At 39.2% G+C, this 20,989-nt stretch overlaps 2 protein-coding genes across 3 annotated transcripts; both read right to left on the bottom strand.

Annotated features, from left to right (window-relative positions):
• Window positions 1-2,419: 2,419 nt before the first annotated feature.
• Window positions 2,420-6,398, bottom strand: rpsa (ribosomal protein SA). The gene is made up of 9 exons (XM_079629370.1): window positions 6,325-6,398; window positions 5,833-5,995; window positions 5,006-5,177; window positions 4,293-4,411; window positions 3,756-4,001; window positions 3,340-3,468; window positions 2,867-3,035; window positions 2,674-2,709; window positions 2,420-2,563 (listed from the first exon to the last, which is right to left on the bottom strand). The coding sequence occupies exons 3-9, from the start codon at window positions 5,136-5,138 to the stop codon at window positions 2,469-2,471; spliced, it is 927 nt and encodes a 308-aa protein (XP_079485496.1). The 5' UTR covers window positions 5,139-5,177; window positions 5,833-5,995; window positions 6,325-6,398; the 3' UTR covers window positions 2,420-2,468.
• A 253-nt stretch (window positions 6,399-6,651) lies between these two features.
• Window positions 6,652-20,895, bottom strand: slc25a38b (solute carrier family 25 member 38b). 2 transcript variants are annotated; one of them, XM_079627772.1, is made up of 9 exons: window positions 20,520-20,895; window positions 20,032-20,113; window positions 19,717-19,847; window positions 13,908-14,032; window positions 12,147-12,231; window positions 11,237-11,416; window positions 10,974-11,142; window positions 10,706-10,872; window positions 6,652-8,887 (listed from the first exon to the last, which is right to left on the bottom strand). In XM_079627772.1, exons 3-9 carry the CDS (start codon window positions 19,729-19,731, stop codon window positions 8,765-8,767), a joined length of 864 nt encoding a protein of 287 aa, XP_079483898.1. In that variant the 5' UTR covers window positions 19,732-19,847; window positions 20,032-20,113; window positions 20,520-20,895; the 3' UTR covers window positions 6,652-8,764. The 2 variants fall into 2 exon arrangements, with proteins under 2 accessions (XP_079483898.1, XP_079483899.1); XM_079627773.1 differs by lacking the exons at window positions 19,717-19,847; window positions 20,032-20,113; window positions 20,520-20,895 and adding an exon at window positions 15,419-15,484 and having other exon boundaries at window positions 6,653-8,887.
• Between the last annotated feature and the right edge of the window lie 94 nt (window positions 20,896-20,989).

Below are 20,989 nucleotides of genomic sequence, written 5' to 3'. Positions count from 1 at the left end.
AAGGCACTGGCCTCCTAAGCCAGGGATTGTGGGTTCGAGTCCCATCTGGGGTGGAACATTTTCATCATAACTTAAATAATATGACCATTTGATTGGTATAATGTGTTCAAGCCCTCTCCTGGGAAGTTTGAATCAACTTTGTTGCACTGACTGACGTATCTTAAAATGTCAGTATTGTTGTTTTGTCTCAAGGTGCACATCAGTCATTTTCTTTTTCTTTTTCTAAGGCACACTAAGATACTTAAATATCCTAATTGATCTAAGCTAAGGCCTAATCCTGGCTTAAATGTAAGCCCTGTCTGTGAAACCAGGCGTTAATGTGGACTGGTACTACCACTTGCAATCAAAACGTCTACACAACTTTACTTTATCCAATATATTAAATAATTATGGCAGCAGTATTATAAAGATGTAAGAAATAATTTATATAGAAGGTCAAATCCATTCGTGGCCCACTGAAACACCAATGAGGTCTTAACCCCATTATTGAGAGGTGTGAAATAAATATATCTCTTGGAGACATCTGGACTCTGGGAAAGGGATGGTTGTCCTTGGCAAAGGTATATTAAATATTATTTGGGCATATAGGGAAGGGGGTTGATTATAAACTGGCAGGATTCCACAATTAAAGAGAAAGACAAGTGGAGTAAAACTTTTTACTCCACTACATGTCTGTCAAGGTCCTTAAGTAGAAAGTAGTGACGTCAGTCAGAGGATGATTTTAGTTGGAAATGAAAGTCGGATTGACGTCAGAACCCCAGATTGCATTTATTCAATCCCACTACCGGAACTGTGTTCTAGAAATACATTTTATATTGATATGAGGGTAGGTGGGCAGGCACAGATTCAGAGGCACAAGGTACTGCAAGTATTACATACAACAATGCATTTACATTTACTTCTTTTAAAAACGAGTACTTCTGTACTTTTACTTAAGGAAAAATCAGTCTTTACAACTTTTACTTGTAACAGTATTATTTGACCTGTAGTATCTGTACTCACACTCAAGGAAGTTGTGTACTTTTAACATTAGTTGCACGGTCATTGCCAAACACAAATTCAGATTCTCAGATCTATCTCGGCTTTGACTTCTGGAACTCTGCCTCTTGACCTTCATTTGCAAGAAAGAACGCACACACAATATGGCTATTTTATTGCTTAACTAAATGGAAAAGATTTCAGTGGTCAAATAATGACTGCTACCCTGTAGCAACAAGTCACTTGTGTCTACAAACTAGCTTACATTTTACCTAGTTAGGATTTATTAAAAAATACTGTTCAGCTGACTACATTATCCCTTCATTAAACCATCACATTTGACAAGACTTAAAGCGTGCCCATCTACATTTCACCACCTTGGAATTATAAGGTTCTATCTGCATTCTGACTGGTTTTGAGATATTGAGCTTTAAAGTTTTTGCATTCCATTCGACTGTGTAGAAAGAACCTTTTTATTTTCTAAATAAAATGTACACAACTTAAAAAACATCACATAATGTAAATAAGTTGTCACAGAATAAGAATATGTGAATAACTCAATTTTGACAAAAATGTCAGATAGAACCTTATAATTCCAAGGTGACGATTTGTAATGTCTGATTTTTATCATTACTGATGTAAAAGATGTGGACTTGGTAAAACACTATGCTTTTGGGTCCTAACTGTTTATTCCAGGGTTCCTACACATTTTCCATTTGCACACGAGAAACCTTTGCATGCCTTCGAGAAACTTTTCACATGCACACAGGAATATTTAGCATGTTTACAATTTCTAGTTTTATATTATAACCTATGTCCTTTGAGCGTGCGTCCCTGCCAGCTTATGAAGGAAAAGAGAGCACACATGAATTAATAGAAATCTAGGCCCATAAGCGCCATTGGGCTTTCATTAGGGCAGTACATCATATTTCAAGGCCTTAGGTATGCTTTAACACTCTGGCAGCCAAAGAAACCACACTGAAATGGGCTGATGGTGCAATAGGTGGCTCAGTGCAAATTTTCTATGCCAAGTTTAATGGTTTCTCATGTGCACACTAAAGTCTGCATATTTTTTATTTTTGCAAAGATCCTTAGTGGCTCTGTAATACGGTGCTAAGAATATCAAAAGAATCCCTAAACGCTTAACCTGCATTTTTGCATAATGATAAAGTGCACCTTGAATTCAGTCGTGTTTGACAATCACTAAACAGCTGCCATGAAAACACTTCTGATACATTTATGTGCATTAAATTCTTAATTTTCTATTATATTAAACTAAATAGGGGCAATAGCCTGGAAATGCTAATATTTTCCCATACTCGGTTTTCTTTTCCATACTTTTACAGACCTGGAAATTACTCAAATCAAATTCTGTACTTTTCCAAACTGTAGGAACCCGGTTATTCAGAAATCAACAAATAAGAAAACATATCAGAAGCAATATTTTAAACAATCAAATTTATTGATTCACAAGCATCACTAGGTAACGCTTAAGGCCAGTCTGCAGTGGTGCCGCCCCAGTCTCCGGCCTGAGCGGTGGGCGCAGCAGACCAATCCTCAGTGGCAGGCTGAGCACTCCAGTCCTCTGTTGAAGAGAAAGCCATTTAAAGTTACCCCAGATGTTATAGACGCCTTAATATTTCGCATTGTGCAGTCTATGCTGTCAAATAATCAAAAAAGGGAAATGTTGCTTACCTGCAAACACCTCAGCTGGTGCAGGTTTGGCAGGAGCTGAAGTCAAGAAAAGTTGATTATAATTCACAGGACTTTTTCACAGCATTATCAATTTATGTTCAGATCAAATATAATCACCGTAACACTTTTGTTCTCCTAAAACGGTTCAATTAACAACTAATACGTGGGGAAATGTATATAAAAGGCAGCTTACCCTCTATGCCAGCTGGGAACTGCTGGATGGGCACAGAAGGAACTGGAACACCTTCAGACCAGTCAGCAACCTCAGGCTGGTTGAAGTCGGGCACTGGAGCGGTCCATTCACCCTGGAACTCCTCCTTACCAACAGCCTTCTCAGCCGCAGCCTGCTCTTCCTTCTCAATCTAGAGGTGGAGCAAAATCAGTCACAATTAGCACATCTTTAATAGTAAATTATAGTTATATTCCAAGTGCATAACACAATCCTCAGTGTCCCTGTGCCAGGATATTTAGCATTCAAATAATTTATTCGCAGGCTCAATATTCAAATTTAAAACAGACATATGGCTTTGATTTTAGTGTTCAAATTATTTTGTAAAATATATATTTTGTATTAAAAAAAACTTATTTCAGTACAATTTATAGTAAACTTCTATAACTATACACTTTCACCTGTAGAGTATACATAATTCAAGCGCCACATCATACCTCTTCAGGATCTCTGTAGAAGTACAGATCAGGCATGACCTCCCATGGGTGCTCTCTGGAGATGGTGCCTCTCATCCTCAGCACCTCTCTGGCCAACATCCACCACATCAAACCCACAGAGTGGGGACCCTAAAACACAACACATTTAAAAATATAGCATATGCATTTAGCAGACGCCTTTAATGCAAATTGCACTGCATTTAGGGTACAATTTCCAGCTCTTGCTTTGCCTGGGAATTGAACCCTGAATTAAGTTTTCACAATAATATCTATAATATGCATTAAGAAAACATGGGTTTGATTCCGCGGGTAATCAAACCCATGACCTTGGCGTTGCTATCACCATGCTCTACCGTTTGAGCTTCACACAGAACAAACATAGCATATAGATTAACGGTGAAGTCTCTCATTCATACTTTGTTGTTGCATGGGATGGCAATGTCGACGTATCTCAGAGGGGAGTCTGTGTTGCAGAGGGCAATGGTTGGGATGTTGACGTAAGAGGCCTCAGTCAGCGGCTGGTGGTCAGCGCGAGGATCAGTCACGATCAGGAGGCGGGGCTCCCTGAAAGCAGCCTGAATCTGATTGGTGAAGGTTCCAGGAGTGAAACGACCAGCGAAGGTGGTCGCGCCAGTGGCAGATGCAAACTTGAGCACAGCTCTCTGACAGGAAAGAACAGGAATCAACATCACTAAAAATCACAAAGAGCCATGTTCACAAAAAACATTCAATCAAAATATTGTGGCTCAGGTCACTATCAAACCCCAGTCATAGGGCAAAGCCCTCATGGTGTTAGCGAAATCCCGGCCGAATCACTCTAGCACACTTCCGACACCCAAACACTGACAACAGTGCCAGGTTTTAATAGTGTGCCTGTCTAAAAAGCTCTTTTTAAACATTGGATTTTAAGAAATGCTGCTGCCAATGTCTAGTCACTGAGTTTTCCCAATTACCTGGCCAGTGTTTCTGGAGGAGATAACGCAGACATCAGCTGGATTTTCAATGGCCACAATAGCACGAGCAGCCAAAAGCAGTTTCTCCCAGGTCTTTTTAAGGTTGATGATGTACACGCCTGCAGAAATGTGAAACTGATCAGTTATAGTAAGGGTAACCAAACCTGAACACTTTGGAAAGAGTACTTTCTTAAAGAACCCCCTAAGATTAAGTTAATATTTCCATATTTTAGCAACATTCACTGTTCTATGTCATCAGCTACTGGTCCCATGGAGTTAAACCATTTCTTTTTTTTTATCCATTGTTGATGGTTTTGTTTAACAAAAAATTAAGACCTAAGTATTACTAATAATAATAATAATACAGTTGTACTTCGATATACTAATTTGGATGAATGTAGCTTTGGCCACTATCAAACCCCAGTCATAGGGCTCATCAGCCCTCATGGTGTTAGCGAAAACCCAGCTAATTCACTTTAGCACACATCCGACACCCAAACACCGACATCAGTGCCAGGCTTTAACAGTGTGCATGTTTACAGATTTAGGCTAAACAAACCTTGCACCATTATCACATGAGATGCTACACATGCACATGTCAACTCAATGAGGAAACATGCAACTTATTCCAAAAATCAACTGTAAGTTAGTTTAATATTGACAAAACACCTGCAAGGCATCTCTAAGCCATATTCTAGTCTTGTGCTTTTTACCGTCACTCTTTCTCTTGTAGACGTAGTGCTCCATCTGGAAGTCCAGGTTGGTTCCTCCCAGATGGGTTCCTGCGGCCAGGAACTTCAGCACATCCTCCTCCTTCATTTGAAGGACATCCAGACCTCCGGACATCGTGACCACTTTCCCTGTGTAACGAGTTTATTGGGAGAGCTGGGAGGAGAAATAGGAACAAAGAGTTTAGTCAAGAAGTTATAGATAAGTGGAGTAAGTATTTCTAACATGAATTGGGATGAATGTAGCTCTGGTCACTATCAAACCCCAGTCATAGGGCACCATCAGCCCTCATGGTGTTAGCGAAAACCCAGCTTTATCACTCTAGCACACTTCCGACACCCAAACACCGACATCAGTGCCAGGCTTTAATGGTGTGCGTGATGTTTAGCAGCTTTAAGACCGATCGTGCATTATCATTAGAAACACGTGAGATGCTACACATAACGTACACTCGCCAACTCGATTAAATATGGAACTTAATTTAACAATTAACTAAAATAGAATATAAAAAGTATGTAGAGACTGAATGTTAATAAAACAACTCTAGAGAGTTAATTTATCTCACGATTGACCACAGCGAGCGCTACACTGACTGTAAGTTAGCCGTAACGGTTAACGTTAGCTGCTACACGCGCTTCCTTGCACGAGATCACACGCCGCGGTTAAGGCCTTCATATTTTAAGGGAAGTAGCGCAAACTTTCACATTTAACATAAAAACGGATGAACATTGGCAATTATTAGCTTTATTTTTTTTAAAGTCTGACTCAAATAGACGTTTAAAACTCGTCAAAATTATATATTTTTGCTCACCACGAGACAACGCCGTATGGAGTTCTGCACCTCACGGCGAAAAGAGGGCGGGATGAGGAAATGACGTGATATATATACTCGGTTGGCCACCAATCATATTAGGGAGGTTTCTTGCTCTCTGCATTTCTCCTGTCTAACCGAGACATCAACATACAACCCCCTACTGGAGGAAGATAGGTATCACATGTGAGCGGACTCTAGTTGCTAAACCATTCAAAAACATTTTCGTTACTAATAAAAAAATAAACGTTAACGTTATAAACTATTTTTTATCTAGTTAACATTAATAATTTTAATTTGGTTTAACTTTATATACTAAAATAATTAAAACAGTCTAATGTCTGCATTTTGAACAGCATCCTGCTGGTTTATGCAGGACGTTATAGAAATATCATTATAATTTTCTTAGAGATCCTAGCTATAAATAAAAGCTGACAGGAGTCTCGCATAACTCAAAGAGATGATGAAGTCTGGTGTCTGAGTTATAGTTACTGCTAGTCTTTTGATTTGTGTCATTGCAGTGATTCAGTCCCTCCATGTGTCCTCAAAGCTGACCCCGTTTATTCTGTCTGGATGGATGTCTGGGGACACTGATGGCTATCAGACTGTCAGTTTTTGTGCCATCAGTAGCACCCAGCAGAGCACAGCATAACAGTGACGCAAGACCACTTTGTGCCACCTTAACAATATAGACCTAGACCATTGTTCGGTCAATTAAAGCAAAAAGAGCATCAATGATTTTTAAAGCATCTTCAGTAGGCTACTTTGTGTGTTAAAGCTGAAAATGTAGTGTAGCTTACAAAACTAGATGCATAAAACAAACTTTTACCACCATTTATAAAACGGGGTAGATTTATTCACATATTAACATAGGCACGACATTTGCATGTGCAAAAAATCTCACACAAAGACAAAATATCAACAATAATGCTGAAAAGACAATACTGATTATGTGAAGGCAAACGAATATCTCCACAGTACAGCACAAAGCACAATGGCTTACATAGCAACATGTGACTACACACACACACCACCCAGATTCAATTTGGGGAATGGAGCCAACTTTACTGAATGTAAAGTGCTTTAACAAACTATGCATGTAGTGTGATCGAAACTTATAAACCCTCTTAACTGATATAAAACTAGTGTATCATTTGGCTCTAGTCTTCAAACTTCATATTATGGGTATTAAACTGCATTCGGCAGTAGATACGCTTGCTTTGTACGGGAGAAGCAAATCAAGACAATTCAAAACAATTAGTAAACTGAATTGATTTCAGCCAACTTAATGCAACTATGATAAAGTACATAAAATTCCTGAATTCAAATGGTCAAACTCACTTGAACCCTCAAATTAAATAAAATGGCAAGTGACAAAGTACCACCATCCCCATAAGACAGAACGTTGGAGAGAATGGGAATCTCAAACACTTCTGGGGTAAATTTCATGAAAATGTGTCCAGGTGATGTTTACCCCCAAAAGTTTAAGGAAAAAATGATGATAATAATAATAAAAAAGAAAGAAATTATTGAAATCTATTTAGATACATTAAGATTTTTGCATTGTTACATTATTTACATGACGATTAAGCCTATTTCCCCTAAATTCTCATTATTCTAATGAATCCCTGCATTTTGACTCAAATTTTTAAGTAAAAGTACTGTAATATGCTGATTTAAAATTTGGAGAAAAACTAAACAAAATAAATACAACAAAGACTACCATGGTGTACAGAATAAGTATATATAAATATATATTCAAAAAATCTCAAGTGATAATTTGGGAAGAAAATGTGCCTAATTGCAATGAAAATAATGTCACAGTACCAAAAATCCTAATAGTTCTAACAAGATTAATTTTCTTTAAACTTTTTATTGGTTCTCCCTGTGTTAAGGGTGATTAACCACCCCGACATGTTCGTGGCAGATTTCCTAAAAATCAACCTATGGATCATTAAAAAGTTGTTCACACCGAGCACCACTGATGACACTATGGCATCTTACAGCAGTTATTACACAATAGCTCAATACAACAAAACGTCAATTAAAATTGTCCGACAACACATTTGCAAATACAATAAATTACGTATGATCATTTCCACTTCAGCCTTTCCACTTCAAAAATAATTTTCTCAGAAACTACACTTGTTTCCATCTTAAATATTAAGTGTTTCTCCAGGTCGAAATCTTAGTCTCATTCAATCCAAATCCTGGCTTTGTCTGTGCCCAGCAGTGAGTGTTCAAGAAAATAAAGAACCCAGTGTACTGAACTGCACTGATAAATCCATCCAGTCATATAACACAGGAGATCAGTGGAACAGCACAAATCATCGCATATAGACGTGCAATTATTAGTCGGAACGGAGTATGTTGATGAGACAGTCATGTGTTGTCAGTTCAGTTTCTCAGCTCTAGAGTAATTCGGTCTGATTGTCGGAGCGCTGAAATATTAGGTCAACATGTCTCGGACACCCGCTTGCCTCATCCTCGACTAAAAGGGATTTTCAACTCAGTGGACTAGGCTTAATGGTCTCAGACACAGAGTCGTGCATTTCCCAAAAACCTGCAAGGGTGGGCACTTTTTAATGACACGGTCATGTGGTATATTGAGTTCATTGGTTAGTGAGGAGAGATTTCTTGTGAGCTGACGGCACATGATTTAGCAGTCTGTCTCTCATTGGTATTCTTCAGTGTGTAGGCATCAACAAGGCAGACAAACTCACAACGTGGCAATTTAGGAATGTCACTGTCAGAGGTGTCACGGGGTAAAGACTCACTACACTTAAAACACAAACACATACACACAACCCTTCTATTACCGGTACCTCAGCCAACACTAGCTGCTTTCAATTTGATCAACTCTTCGAGGATGACAGAACGCCATCTTTTGCCAGTGTTTGAAAAGTCTACGGAAAAAGTGCGTCAGGTGTCTTTAGGACTTCAGGCCCATGCGTGCCATCAGCTGCTCGTACACAGTCCAGGCCATGGCAGCCATCAGGGTTCTCCTCAGAGAACGAGGAACCGCCCCCCGAAAGAACCCGCTCAAGCCATGCTTCTAAAACAACAGAGAAAAGAATGAAAGGGAAGTTACTTTAACAAACCTGTGACTTATAAAAATACAAAACAACATTCAGAACAAATTTTAAATTCTGTAATGCGACAAAGTCAAGAAAATAATGTTGGCTTCATCAATCGACATTTGACTGGATAATGAAAAGGGGAAACTGGATAGGATATGTTATTATGATTTCATACTATCTTTCAGTTGCATTTTTTTATTATAGAATATCATGATTCTTGCACCAGGAACATTATAAATAGGGTACCATTTAAAAGTTTGGGTTGGTAAGATCTTTTTATGTACAAAGTATTTTATGTACACCACGGCTGCATTCGTTTGATAAACGTGAAATACAATTTAAAATAACCATTTCCTATTTAAATATATTTTAAAATGTAATTTATTCCTGTGATGCAAAGCTGAATTTTCAGCATCATTACTCCAGTCTTCAGTGTCACATGATCCTTCAGAAATTATTCTGATATGCTGATTTGCTGCTCAAGAAACATTTCTGATTATTATCAATGTTGAAAACGGTTGTGCTGCTTAATATTTTTGTGGAAACCGTGCTACATTTGTTTTCAGGATGCTTTGATGAGTAGAAAAGAACCGCTTTTATTTTCAAATATAATTTTTTGTAGCAATATAAAGTCTTTACTAACACTTCTGATTTAATACATCCTTTCTTTAAAAGAAATCTTACATACCCCCAACTTTTGAATAGTGTATTTTAGGGAACTGATTTCATGCTGGGTTTAAAATAACATTTTGTATCTGACTTTTCTTTATATTTGAAGAGATTTTCAAAGGTCAACAAATATGTTTTGTCGCATGGCTGGTCGGTATGACGATATATATCATTACCATGTTAGAGATTTTGCTATTTTGTGTATATCGTGGTGTGTAAATATAGCACTATTGATACTACCATTTGATAAAATGCATGAATGAGAATACAAAGAGCGGGATGTGCTTGGTGTTAAAGAGAGTTATAAGTGCAATCTATTCTGAAGTGCTGACTGGCACACTGCCAAAGTGCGTGGACAGAAAACTACCTCTCTTAGAAGGCGATCGCAAATTTGGGACGTGCTTGATGTTAAAGTGTTATAAGCAGTAAAAAAACTCAATGCGGTGCAAGCACTCACTGACACACAGCGTACACACGTTCACAGAAATCCGCATCGCTCAGCATGCGATCGTGAATTCAGTTCTTTTTCACGTCTTATTGCATTTGAATGGTTGAATACACAGTCAGGTAAGTCAAAATGCCCATGGTATGGAGTGTTCATGTAAACAGCCGGTTTTGGCTCAAGTGAAAGTGAAAAATTGGGTGTAAACCGGATGTGTAATGGATCCGTGCGTTTGGTCTTAAAGTGACAGCAGCGTAATATACCTACAGTACCTGCTGCTCTGTTTCATTAATGCGAATCAAACAAAAGAGAAAATACCTTACTGCTCTTGACTGAATAATTTTAGCTGTATAAATTTATATTTAAATATATATAAATGTATATTTAATTCATACAGTGAAGACTACACAATATTTAGTTTTTACATTTTTGATTATTACATTTCTGTACTAATTCTAACTACATGTTAAATAAACCTATCATCCCTGAAAAACTTAATTTGTTTCATTCATATTTTAGTTATATTGCATTTGTCCTATTGTTTGTAATTTGCTTCATTTTTCTTATTTTAAATAACAGAAATGAGATAAGATAAAACATTATTACTATATAATGATACATATCGTTATGGTAAAATAAAATTGATCATATCGTGAAATAAGAATTTGGTCATGATGCTTACAGCATAAACGTGGCGTACAGCATCGCTGGTCTTGCGATACAATGCGGGGCTGACTTGCATGTGGGTTTTGATCACATCCGCTGGCTGAGTGGCTAGAGAGGCCAAAATACCAGCCACCACACCACAGCCAAAATTAACCAGCGGGACAAAGGATGATGAGCTGATCTCTGAGTGAATGAGAGAGAGCAGACATTATTAAACAATCCCACATCCTCAGATAACAACATCATTTTCACTTTCACACATTTTCATTTGATCAGAAGCTTACCCTGTGGTAAAGCCTTTTTGGCCTGGCTATAGAACATGACATAGATGCCAGAGAACGGGGCATCTCTGAGCAGAGTCGCCGTGAGCCCGGAGTAAAGAGCCCTGGGACCTTCGATCTGACACACACTTTTAAGAGCTCCGGCTACACTCACGTAATTGTACCGCCCACTCTGAAATAAAACGTGCAATGGTGAATAAACACACAGATACACCCGAAAACATGCATTTTCAATGTATATGCAGTGTCTCTGCAATGGTCCTCACCTCAAAACGAGTCTTAATGACTGTGATGGGCAGCATGGCCACGCCTGCCACGCAACGCGCCCCTCCCCCGAGCAACACCGCCTCGCCAGCGCTCGGAGACCCATCCTCGAAGTAATGCTGCTTCAGCGAGTAAAATGTGCTGAAGTAGATCCCTACACCAGGGATGCAGCGCATGAACGACTGCAGGACAGAAAAAGAGAGAAACAGTGAGTCAGAAATCACTCATTGATATAATAATCTACATTATAATTATAATAAATAATGTAATAATCAGGGTTCCTACACATTTTTCATTTCAAACTTCCGTAATTTTCCAGACTCACAAACATATCTGTAGATTTTTCATAATTAACATAAATGGTTCATACAGCATTATATTTGGCATATAATACAGTAATCTGTAATACGTTTTATTTTCTCTAATTTTTTCTTGAAGTAATAATATGTTCTTACATGATGAGAAGAACTTAAAACACTTTTTAACCTGCATATATTCACATCTGACAAATCGGTTTGATAAACTATAATCATGTTTTGAAGTTGAATTATCACCAAACAGTAAAGTACAGTCTGATTGATGATTGTTTTCTCCTTTATCTGTTGCTGGTTTTAGTGGCACACGCACATTAGATTAGTATAAAGTTCAAAAGAGATTTGCTTATGGTAACAGACAGTTTTGCGTAATGAAAATGTGCACCTTGAATTCATAGTCGTGTTCGACAAGCACTAAACGATTGCCATGAAAACACTCAATAGAGGCTTTTTGTTTGCGTCACATTAAATATGCCGTCTACTCTGACAAATGAAGAACAGGACATACGTCTGAGATCAGAGCACTGGTGCTGTTGTGAGATCAAACATTGAAAGCTGACCAAGGAAATGGAGAAATCAGCCAACACAGTAGACTTACCGGTGAAACCCCCTTCCACAGGCCAAACAGCTTCTCTGTGCGGATCACGTTTAAAAACACTGAAATCATTCCCACTTTAGGAGCACTGAGAGACAAAGACAGAAATAAAAAATTATCAGGACAGACACGGGCAGAGAGACAAAGATGGGTGAAAACAGAGAGAAGGAGCTAAAAATCTTAAACAATTTGACATGGGGACCAGAGAGGCAGACAGTTTAATAATAGAGCACATGACACTCCCACACAGCATACAGAGAGGCCAGTTATATAAACACAGACACAATGACACTCAACACGCATCTTACCAAAAAACAGCCTAAAACCTCACAGTCGGTTGTAAGGGTGTTATGTGGTTGGTAAAGTGGTCTAGTTTTTAGTGCGTTGCTATGGAGTTGCTGGGGTACTGCTTTGTGGTTGGTAAAGTGCTCTAAATAGTTATCCCAATCACTTATGTTCAACTTTATGCATGTCTTAGCAAACATTACTAATTCTTAATTATTGGTATGGGGCAAAACTTGGGTATAACGGTGCTTCCCTTGCAAGGACTAAAGTCATTTTAATCTATGACATGCTAATTAAGCCTTGTCAGAATGACAACAGAAATGGGATGCTCCGATCGATCTGCCACAGATTGATATTGGCTGATAATCACATTCTATGACTCGATCGGTAGTTCCTAAATGTGGCCAATCTCACGAACCGAACGCAATTTATTGATGAAAAACGTCTACGCCAACGTGCATGTAAACAGTATACAGAAGACAAGGCTTTTGTGCAACATTCGGCTTTGCTACATTATTAAACCATTGTAAATAGTCTTTATTTAGAACATGGTGTCTTGATTCAAACGAGTCAACACACACAACATAACATGACGCGTAGATCTTGAGAAAATTCCCACGGAGTGACATGACATGCTGCTTGGCTAAGCTATCCGAATGCGTTGAGATCATGACGCAGTGTTTTCCAACGTGATATATAAAATCGATCGCTTGATTTACCGTACAGCGCTGGAAGATCATCAACCAGAATCTTATTACATTTGACGTATTCTCTGTACTTATAAATATTTGTATGTTTCGTGGCGTTTATATGTGTAATTAGTTCTTATGTTCAGAAAAACACTCAAAGATCACTTGTTTGAAAAAGCTACCATTGTTCCAAATGCTATAACTTTTGATTGCTTTGCATCTGGGCCAATTTTGTGTTGATATCTCAGTCGACATGATTGAGAACAAGTTCAAACTTGATATTATGACCTGTCATTTATAGGCTACTGGGATTTTCTCAGCAGTGTTGTAAGAGTATAATCTATTCTACTCTTACAATCTATTTTCAATTTTCAAAATAGATTTTATATATATTTTCAATCAAGGTTTTCTATCAAATGAGACCATTTTACATAATGATAGCTTGTTTTTTGTATGCCCCTTAGATGTGAAATGATTAAAAATGCCTTCAGGGTGTAAGGAGTCAACAGAGAGCTTACATATTATATAAAGCTTGAATGATCGGGATCGGCCGATCATGATGACAAGAAATTTGTAGTCTATATCGGTGGCAAAAATCTGATCGGAACATCCCTAATGATTATGCATTTTAACTGTGCAGGACATGTTTATTATCTGCCAATCAAGTCATGAAACCCAGCACTGACGCCTAATACCAGACAGATAAGAAAGCACAAGGACAGCAGCATAACTGCAGGCTTATAGACATGATAACGGGTCACAGCAGGCCTGTCAGTTAGTGGCGTCTCACCCCGGGAGCATGTTGTTCTGCAGGGTCTGCAGTCGGGTCTTCACCAGATCCAACGGCTGGAACAGCAGAGTGGAGCAGGTGCCACTGAGAGAGCCGCACATGAAGGCCTTCAGGGCAGGGTGAGCCTGAGAGAACAAACCAAGAAAGACAGAATTTGAGAAAACAAGGACTGAAGACAAAGGTTAAAGCTAGATAAGAGTATGAATGGATGGATACAAAATGTGGGGTGACAGCAGAAGAGAAGACAAATAATTGTGAGATGAATAGAAAGATCAGATGATGAAACAACAGTTTAAGAGAATATAATTCAGGAAGCACTTTAAAAGGGGCCATATTCAACACATGTAGCATTTTATTTTATTTTCCTTTTAGTCCACTTATAATGTTTGTTAGTCAATATTTCTTGCACCACATTAAAAATTAAATATTACTAACTACACAATTTAAAATGTTGTTCTTAATGAGCACCAAGTTCCTGAATACCAAGTAAGCATTCATATGTAAAAAAAGGCCCCTATGATTTCCGCTATGTGGAAAAGACGTGAAGAATCTTGGAATGTAGGCATAAAGGAATTTATGGTATGCCACAGGGTTTGCCCATTTTTGGATTAATTCTTCAAAAGTGTGGCAAAAACAACACAGATAAACCAAAGTAAAGGTTTGGTTTAACTTGAAAATATGACTATATTAGGGTTTATAATAAAATTATGCAGCACTTCATTTGACAACTGGAAAAAGGAGTTTTTATATTTTCATTTCATTAAAAAAATATTCCTTAAACTGTCAATTCAATTGATTACACATGTTTTTTTGATTATTAAAATGTAATTAATACATTAAAATAAAATGTGGCTGTGAAGTCATAACCATGACAATTCACGATAATGAACAAATTAATTTAGTAGCTTGGTTTTCATGCACTGTGTGGACTAGGGAGGAAGCTTTGCACTGTTAAAGTTGTATTTCAAAAGAGCAAGAAAAATCCTGTTTTTCATGTTATGACCCCTTTAACAGGTTTGGGTACATAAACTGCAGTTTTCTCAACACAAAAGTCACCATCTACTGCAGGGACACTAAAAACACCACAGTGACCAACACTGACACCCCAGATAAAAGGATATTCTCATATTCTCACACACTGAATATCCATTCTGCATTTGGTGCCCTGCATGGACGCCAAACCTTACAATACACGGTGTCATTTGCATGTATGTATGCAAATGAAAAAATTGCAAAACGCAATACACATAAATTCACTTCAAAACAGATATACCACAGAGAATCACATCCAACACAGATGCGCGATCACACACTGACACTGTCAGCATCATCACACGCATACTGATGTACACATCACGACTCGAGCTCTGCCGACAGGCTATTCGGAGTGCTGAGATTCATTTACAAGCACGAAAACAGCATGACACGAGTGATGGGAAGATGCGCGCACACACACACACACAACACTGACTAGAGAAACATACAGTGAGCCACTGACTAATCTGCCCTACCTTTCCCAGGATGCTGGTAGATTTGGGCTGAGGGTCCTTTTTCTCTTGCATCTCTCTTTATCACACTCTTACTGCTGCCGTTAACAGCACATGACAAAGTAAGCCTCCATCTCTCTCCTCTCACACACAATACCCAGAAATCTCTCTTTAACCCCCTCCCACCCCCAGCAGGAGATTCAGCGGCTTAATCCACAAGCCTCCATGCCTGCCGTTCTCAGCGCTGCTGTTCCACACTCACCCCTTTACACCTAAACGCACATCCGTGGTTTCACTCTCCTCATTTGTGTTCCTCTCCATCGGATCAAGTGCTTTCAGCACAGCGTGAGTCATACCGTTGCCAAAGGCATATGTATATGTGCGTTAGCGTGTGCTTGTGTGAAAATGTGGGTCATTCATTGGATGCATGCATCCTAATATTCCAACATAGGTTCAGCAGAGTTGCACATAAAAAAATACTTTCAGATCTTTATATGACATTAGCACATAAAACGCTTATGTGGTTGGAAAACAGTGTCATCATAACATACACGTTCTCTCTGGCCTACAATTACAAATAAGTACAAACCCTGATTGCTTTTATTGACTAATATGTCAGTCAGAATTATTTGGCCATTTTGAGTTAATCATGATCAGTTAACACAAGTGGAAGTTTATTCTGCTTGCATCAGTTCCAATACGACTGCCTTCTTGATGTAATATGCTAAATGTCAAATATTTAAGTGAATTCTAAGTTAATATTGTGTCAAATAAATGTTCACGTATTTTCAGAAATTTGGGGTGTGCTTCTTTTGGTATCATTGCAAATTGCATTGTACGTTTACCTCGTCTCGGCCCCTAAAAAACCCATTTTGATTACTATTCTTTCCTGAATAGAAGGTCACACATTCAAGCAGAAGTTAATGTAATGCAGTCAATCTGTAATGTAGATTATATTACAAAAGCATGACATTGAAGTATTAAAAAGCCTACAGAATCAACGGTCAGGTTATGCCTAGTTCACACTACAGGATTTTAAGCCCGATTTGCAAATCGTTGAGCTCGCCGACAGGTCGGGTTGTTATCGCGTGCAAATCGCGGGGGATTAGCGGCCGATGAACGCTCGCCAATCTGTTAGTATGAAAGAGCCAACAACGCATCAAAGACGCTCGCAGACGCCTCGCGGACGCGTCGCCGAGCCCAGAAAAATATCTAGCATGCTAGATATCTGGAGCTGTCACACGACTCAACCACATGTGATGCCATGAGCTACAGCCAATCAGAGCAAGGCATGGGTTGAGGTCACTGGGAAAATAATACCGTTTATATACTGTCTATGGGGAAAAAAAAAAATCCAGAGCAAATCATCGCGCAAACAGTTAGCAGCACTAATTTCTGTCTGACGTCCATATTCAAACAAAGACTCGCGTGTTGTGTACTTGCAGGGGGGCAGTGTTTCGGAAGACACTGAAGCATCCCTGGGCGCCGCAATTGGCTAGCGGACCCCCACCTGCTGTTAGCATTCCATTGACTCTCATTCATTTTGGCGTCACTTTGACAGCGAATAACTTTACATCTGAGGCGTTTAAAGACACCGTTTGTCCATTGTTTATTTCTAAAGAAACACGAAAATGTATAAAAGGCTCTATTACCTTGTATCTTACGTTATGGCCCCGTAGAAGCAGTTTTTTGTAAAAATAGGCTAACGATTGCGTCATAATCGCGAGACTCTGTCGCACAAGTCGAGAAATTACCGTATGGACAGGCAGAGAAGCTCACGGGCAATCGGGAGGGCGTGGAGGCATAAAGTCAAGGGAGAAGCCCATAGAGAGTGATAAAGTTGCTCCCGCTGCTAGCTCATGGACAGCTAATGCTCACGCTCTCAGTCTCAGCGAGATTCGGAAGGGAATGATTCAGATTTCTCTCGGCACAGCTACTAGAAGACCTACAGGTTGCTCACGTCACATCTACGTCGTCAAGCTCAGTTTGAGTCTGCGCAGTTCGCCTGGCGATCAGGAAGTGAGTGCTTCTAATTGACTTCACTTCTCTCCGTTGAAACCTATAGACCCTTTTACTGTTTGTACACAATGATGACGTAGCAACGTATGCGCGCGCATATTGGCAACGGAAGTATGGCGAGAATCAGCAGAGTGCGCACGTGGGCAGAGCCAGTAATAGCGGCGGTAGTCATGGCGACGGAGAGTGACAGTCGCGCAAGCCAATCACTTGTTTCGTCCCGGTAGGAACTAATGAGCTGTTTTTTGAAGATTAAATATACTATAGTCACTCAAGTTTTATACTCTCTTTTTCAAAGTACTTACATTTTAATTATGTATTGGTATATAAAGACAGTTTAAGCCAATTTGAAAAAAAGTTCTTTAGACAATTCTTACCTACACAACCTTTAAGCCCCTTGGTGGAATATCGATTAGTGCAACCGTAAACGTAACAACCAGACATTTTGATGCTTGGAAACCGTTTTGATAAACTTTCGGAGTTGCTAACACGTTAGAGCCAGTGGGGAACAACACCACTTCCGTTGCCAAAATGCGCGCGCAACTATTTGATCACGTGGGCTGTAAAAGGGTCTATGGGGTCGCTGTGTCCAGTTTATATACTGTCTATGGCCGTTTCTCAATATGCGTTCTTGTCTGTACTTGTGTTCTTGTGGACTTGTGAAACGTCATCAGTCGCTGCCCAAGTACTGTCCCAATTCAAAAGTTCACATCTAGCCAAGTCCAGTTCAAATCCCCGGATGTGTTCTTGATCCGCCCCTTTTACCGAGGATGCATGTAGAGGTGACTTGTGCAGACTTGAGACAGAAAGGGATCCCAGAATGCATCTCGTCCCACCAGCAAGCGTCAATGGCAGAGGAGAAAACCCGCGTAATATCAAACTACTACTGTTATCGTGTCACGAAATGTAATTCTAAGAGTGTTTCAGTCGAGAATGTAGTTGTTTAAAGCTCAAATCTGAGATTTATTTATAAAGATAGCGCCTATTTAAAAAATGTATCTGACGTTTTCGGAGTTGTGAGATCCAGGCGATCACCGGGCGCTCAGCGCTCATTAACCCCGACTGGAACAGCCTTACCTCGGCTAGTGCTTCTGATGTTTGCCGCTGGCTCTGGTGTCTCTAGTCTAGAGGTTAAACATGAGATATAATTCGTCTTCTCTTGTGTATATCTAACGGGCGATCTTTGGTCTCATTAATCTATAATTTGTTCCATGGCAAATCGTTTTGGCTGAGGGCAAAGTGAAGTTTCATAATTTTATATATTTATGCTATTTTAAGCTGACTTATGTTTGACTGAATTGTTTGCTTTATTTATTTTTATTTACTTATACTTTTATACTGGATATCAGATCATTAAAACGGACATTTAACAAAAAGAGTCAGGGTTGTGTAATTTTATTTTAGGCTATATATTTTAAAATATATATATATATTTTAATATTTATTTTATTATAGCATTCTCTTCACTGTACATGTATAATAAAATAAAATGACACAACCCCGTCTGTTTTTTAAATGTCAGTTTTAATGTTCAATAATGTTTAATATTTTTAAAATGAAAGCAAAAAGAAGCAGGGTTGCGTTTTATTTCGTGTTGTTATGCAGTGAAGATAATCAATGTACACGTTGCCTGAACCACATTTGTGTGGCCATTTAATATGTTTAAGATTTTTTTTTTAATGAAAAGAGGCAGAGTGTTGTTTTATACCATATTTCGTTTTATTGTTGCCTAAAATATACATAAAGAGATAACCGGAGTAGCCAGAGCGTGCTGAGTGACGCGATCAAGAACGCCGCTGTCCCATTTGCAGAATAACCGGACTTGCGTCCTCTCGTCCTCGGGAGTTCGTTCTTCTAAGTCGAACTTGGCAAGTCTGAACTACCAAGGACGCAAGTCCGAAGTTTGCGTACTTGGTATTGAGAAACGGCCTCTGTGTACTTGTGTTCTTCTTCGCTGGGTAGTGGCGCGCGTGCTGTATTGCGTCATTTCCGGTTCGTTTTATCGCGTGATTTCTTCGTGATAAAACGTGGTTTGTAGACAAGATAGAATCGTTGGCTGACAGAGTTGTTGTCACCTCGTGTAGTGAGTTACCTCCTGTTGCGGATCAATCACGTTGTGTCGTGTGGTGTGAACAGCTCAACAACTTGAACACTCCTGATTTCACAGAGAGCAAGTCATGTAGTGTGAACTGCACAGTTCAGCCCGACGTTTTAAAAACCTGTAGTGTGCACTTGCCTTTACAGACATTCAACATTTTACTTCAACAGAATTGACATTAAAGCACATAGCAATACCACAAACTCACCAGAGCAAGCTCCATTGCGGATGAAGTGGAGGACGATGAAGCTTGCACAGAGGAAGAGCTCAACTCCCTCCTTTTTAGCTCTTCTATGGCCGTCGTGATGTCTTTTTACACGTCAAAGCTAAGATTCCAGACTGTATGATGGAGAAATCATTTTAATACCCAACCTGATTAATTAAATAACCACTGCTAATTTCACACAAAACCAAGCACATAATCAAGACAGAATCAAATACAGAATCAACTAGTGACGTGTATTAAAGCATTTAAATAAAATAAGAGGCTGTTAGACAGATTTAAGTTATATTTAATAGTTACCTGTCTGTTAAGGGCCGAAGAGAAACCGTGAATGAGGACTGATCTTCATCATGATTCTCGCTCTTTCTGTCACTCTACAGAGCTGTCAACGGTGCAAAGGAGATGGCCAACGAATTTACACACAGAAACCACCATTTCATTACTGAAATCTTACATAAACAAGTAGAAATGTGCCGCACACCACAGTATATGTCACACAATAAATGTTAAATTAATCAATAAATGTCAAATTACAATAAACTACTAAGTCAGATCGGAGTGAAAGCTAATGCTAATTCTTCTGACCAAGCATAACGCGTTTCAAACAATCGGCATCGGCTAACAACGCATAAGTTATGCTGTTTTCTTCGTAAAATACAAAACTGACAATATACACAACAAAAATATTGGAAATAGGTATTGGAAACACGTCAGCTGATTTATGTCAGTTAGCCGGTAATGCTAACAGTCCCCGTTCACTTCATCATAATCAACAAACTTTAACTTACATTCAATTGTTCTGTTTTTCGATGTCTAAAACTGCGTAATTTCCTTTTTCAAACAACGGCTAAAGGCTGCTAAGCTGCAGGTGAAACAGCAGTCGTGCGTAGGTTGCACAAGTTTTCAATATCACATTGCTCCGCGAAGACCGTATCTGTCTGAGTTTGGAGCTACGCTGTACGCTCGCGCAAGAAAGTTCTGCGTTGTTTGCGTAACTCCTGCGTAATGTTTACGCAACTCCTGCGTAATGTTTACGCAGTCTCCACTCCAGAACAACGGGCAAGAACCGGTTTCAGCTCGATTATTCCAGCGGTGCCGGTGTCACACGTGCTCCGACTAGAGACCCATCCTGTCCATGCTAGAGACACTTGATGCGTGAGGTGCGATGCCTCCACTGGAACATTGCGGTATATGTGTTCCGAATCCGATCTCTTACAAAGTGACTCATTGAAAGGGAAAGTTCACCCAAAAAAAGCTC

The sequence above is a fragment of the Phoxinus phoxinus genome (genome assembly GCF_949152265.1).
Source record: "Phoxinus phoxinus genome assembly, chromosome: 11".
In the NCBI taxonomy this organism is placed as follows: Eukaryota; Metazoa; Chordata; class Actinopteri; order Cypriniformes; family Leuciscidae; genus Phoxinus; species Phoxinus phoxinus.
The sequence above is the reverse complement of the archived record's forward strand: the minus strand, read 5'-3'. Positions and strand labels throughout refer to the sequence as shown.

Excerpts from the sequence above, each read along its gene's own strand:
- rpsa (XM_079629370.1), bottom strand. The coding sequence starts at position 5,138 with ATGTCCGGAGGTCTGGATGTCCTTCAAATGAAGGAGGAGGATGTGCTG. Across the intron at positions 3,469-3,755 it reads CCATCCCATGCAACAACAAA|GGTCCCCACTCTGTGGGTTT; the intron begins GTATGAATGAGA and ends GTTGTGTTTTAG. Across the intron at positions 3,036-3,339 it reads TCTACAGAGATCCTGAAGAG|ATTGAGAAGGAAGAGCAGGC; the intron begins GTATGATGTGGC and ends CTCCACCTCTAG.
- slc25a38b (XM_079627773.1), bottom strand. The coding sequence starts at position 15,469 with ATGCAAGAGAAAAAGGACCCTCAGCCCAAATCTACCAGCATCCTGGGA. Across the intron at positions 14,033-15,418 it reads CTACCAGCATCCTGGGAAAG|GCTCACCCTGCCCTGAAGGC; the intron begins GTAGGGCAGATT and ends TTGTTCTCTCAG. Across the intron at positions 11,143-11,236 it reads TCATTAAGACTCGTTTTGAG|AGTGGGCGGTACAATTACGT; the intron begins GTGAGGACCATT and ends GTTTTATTTCAG.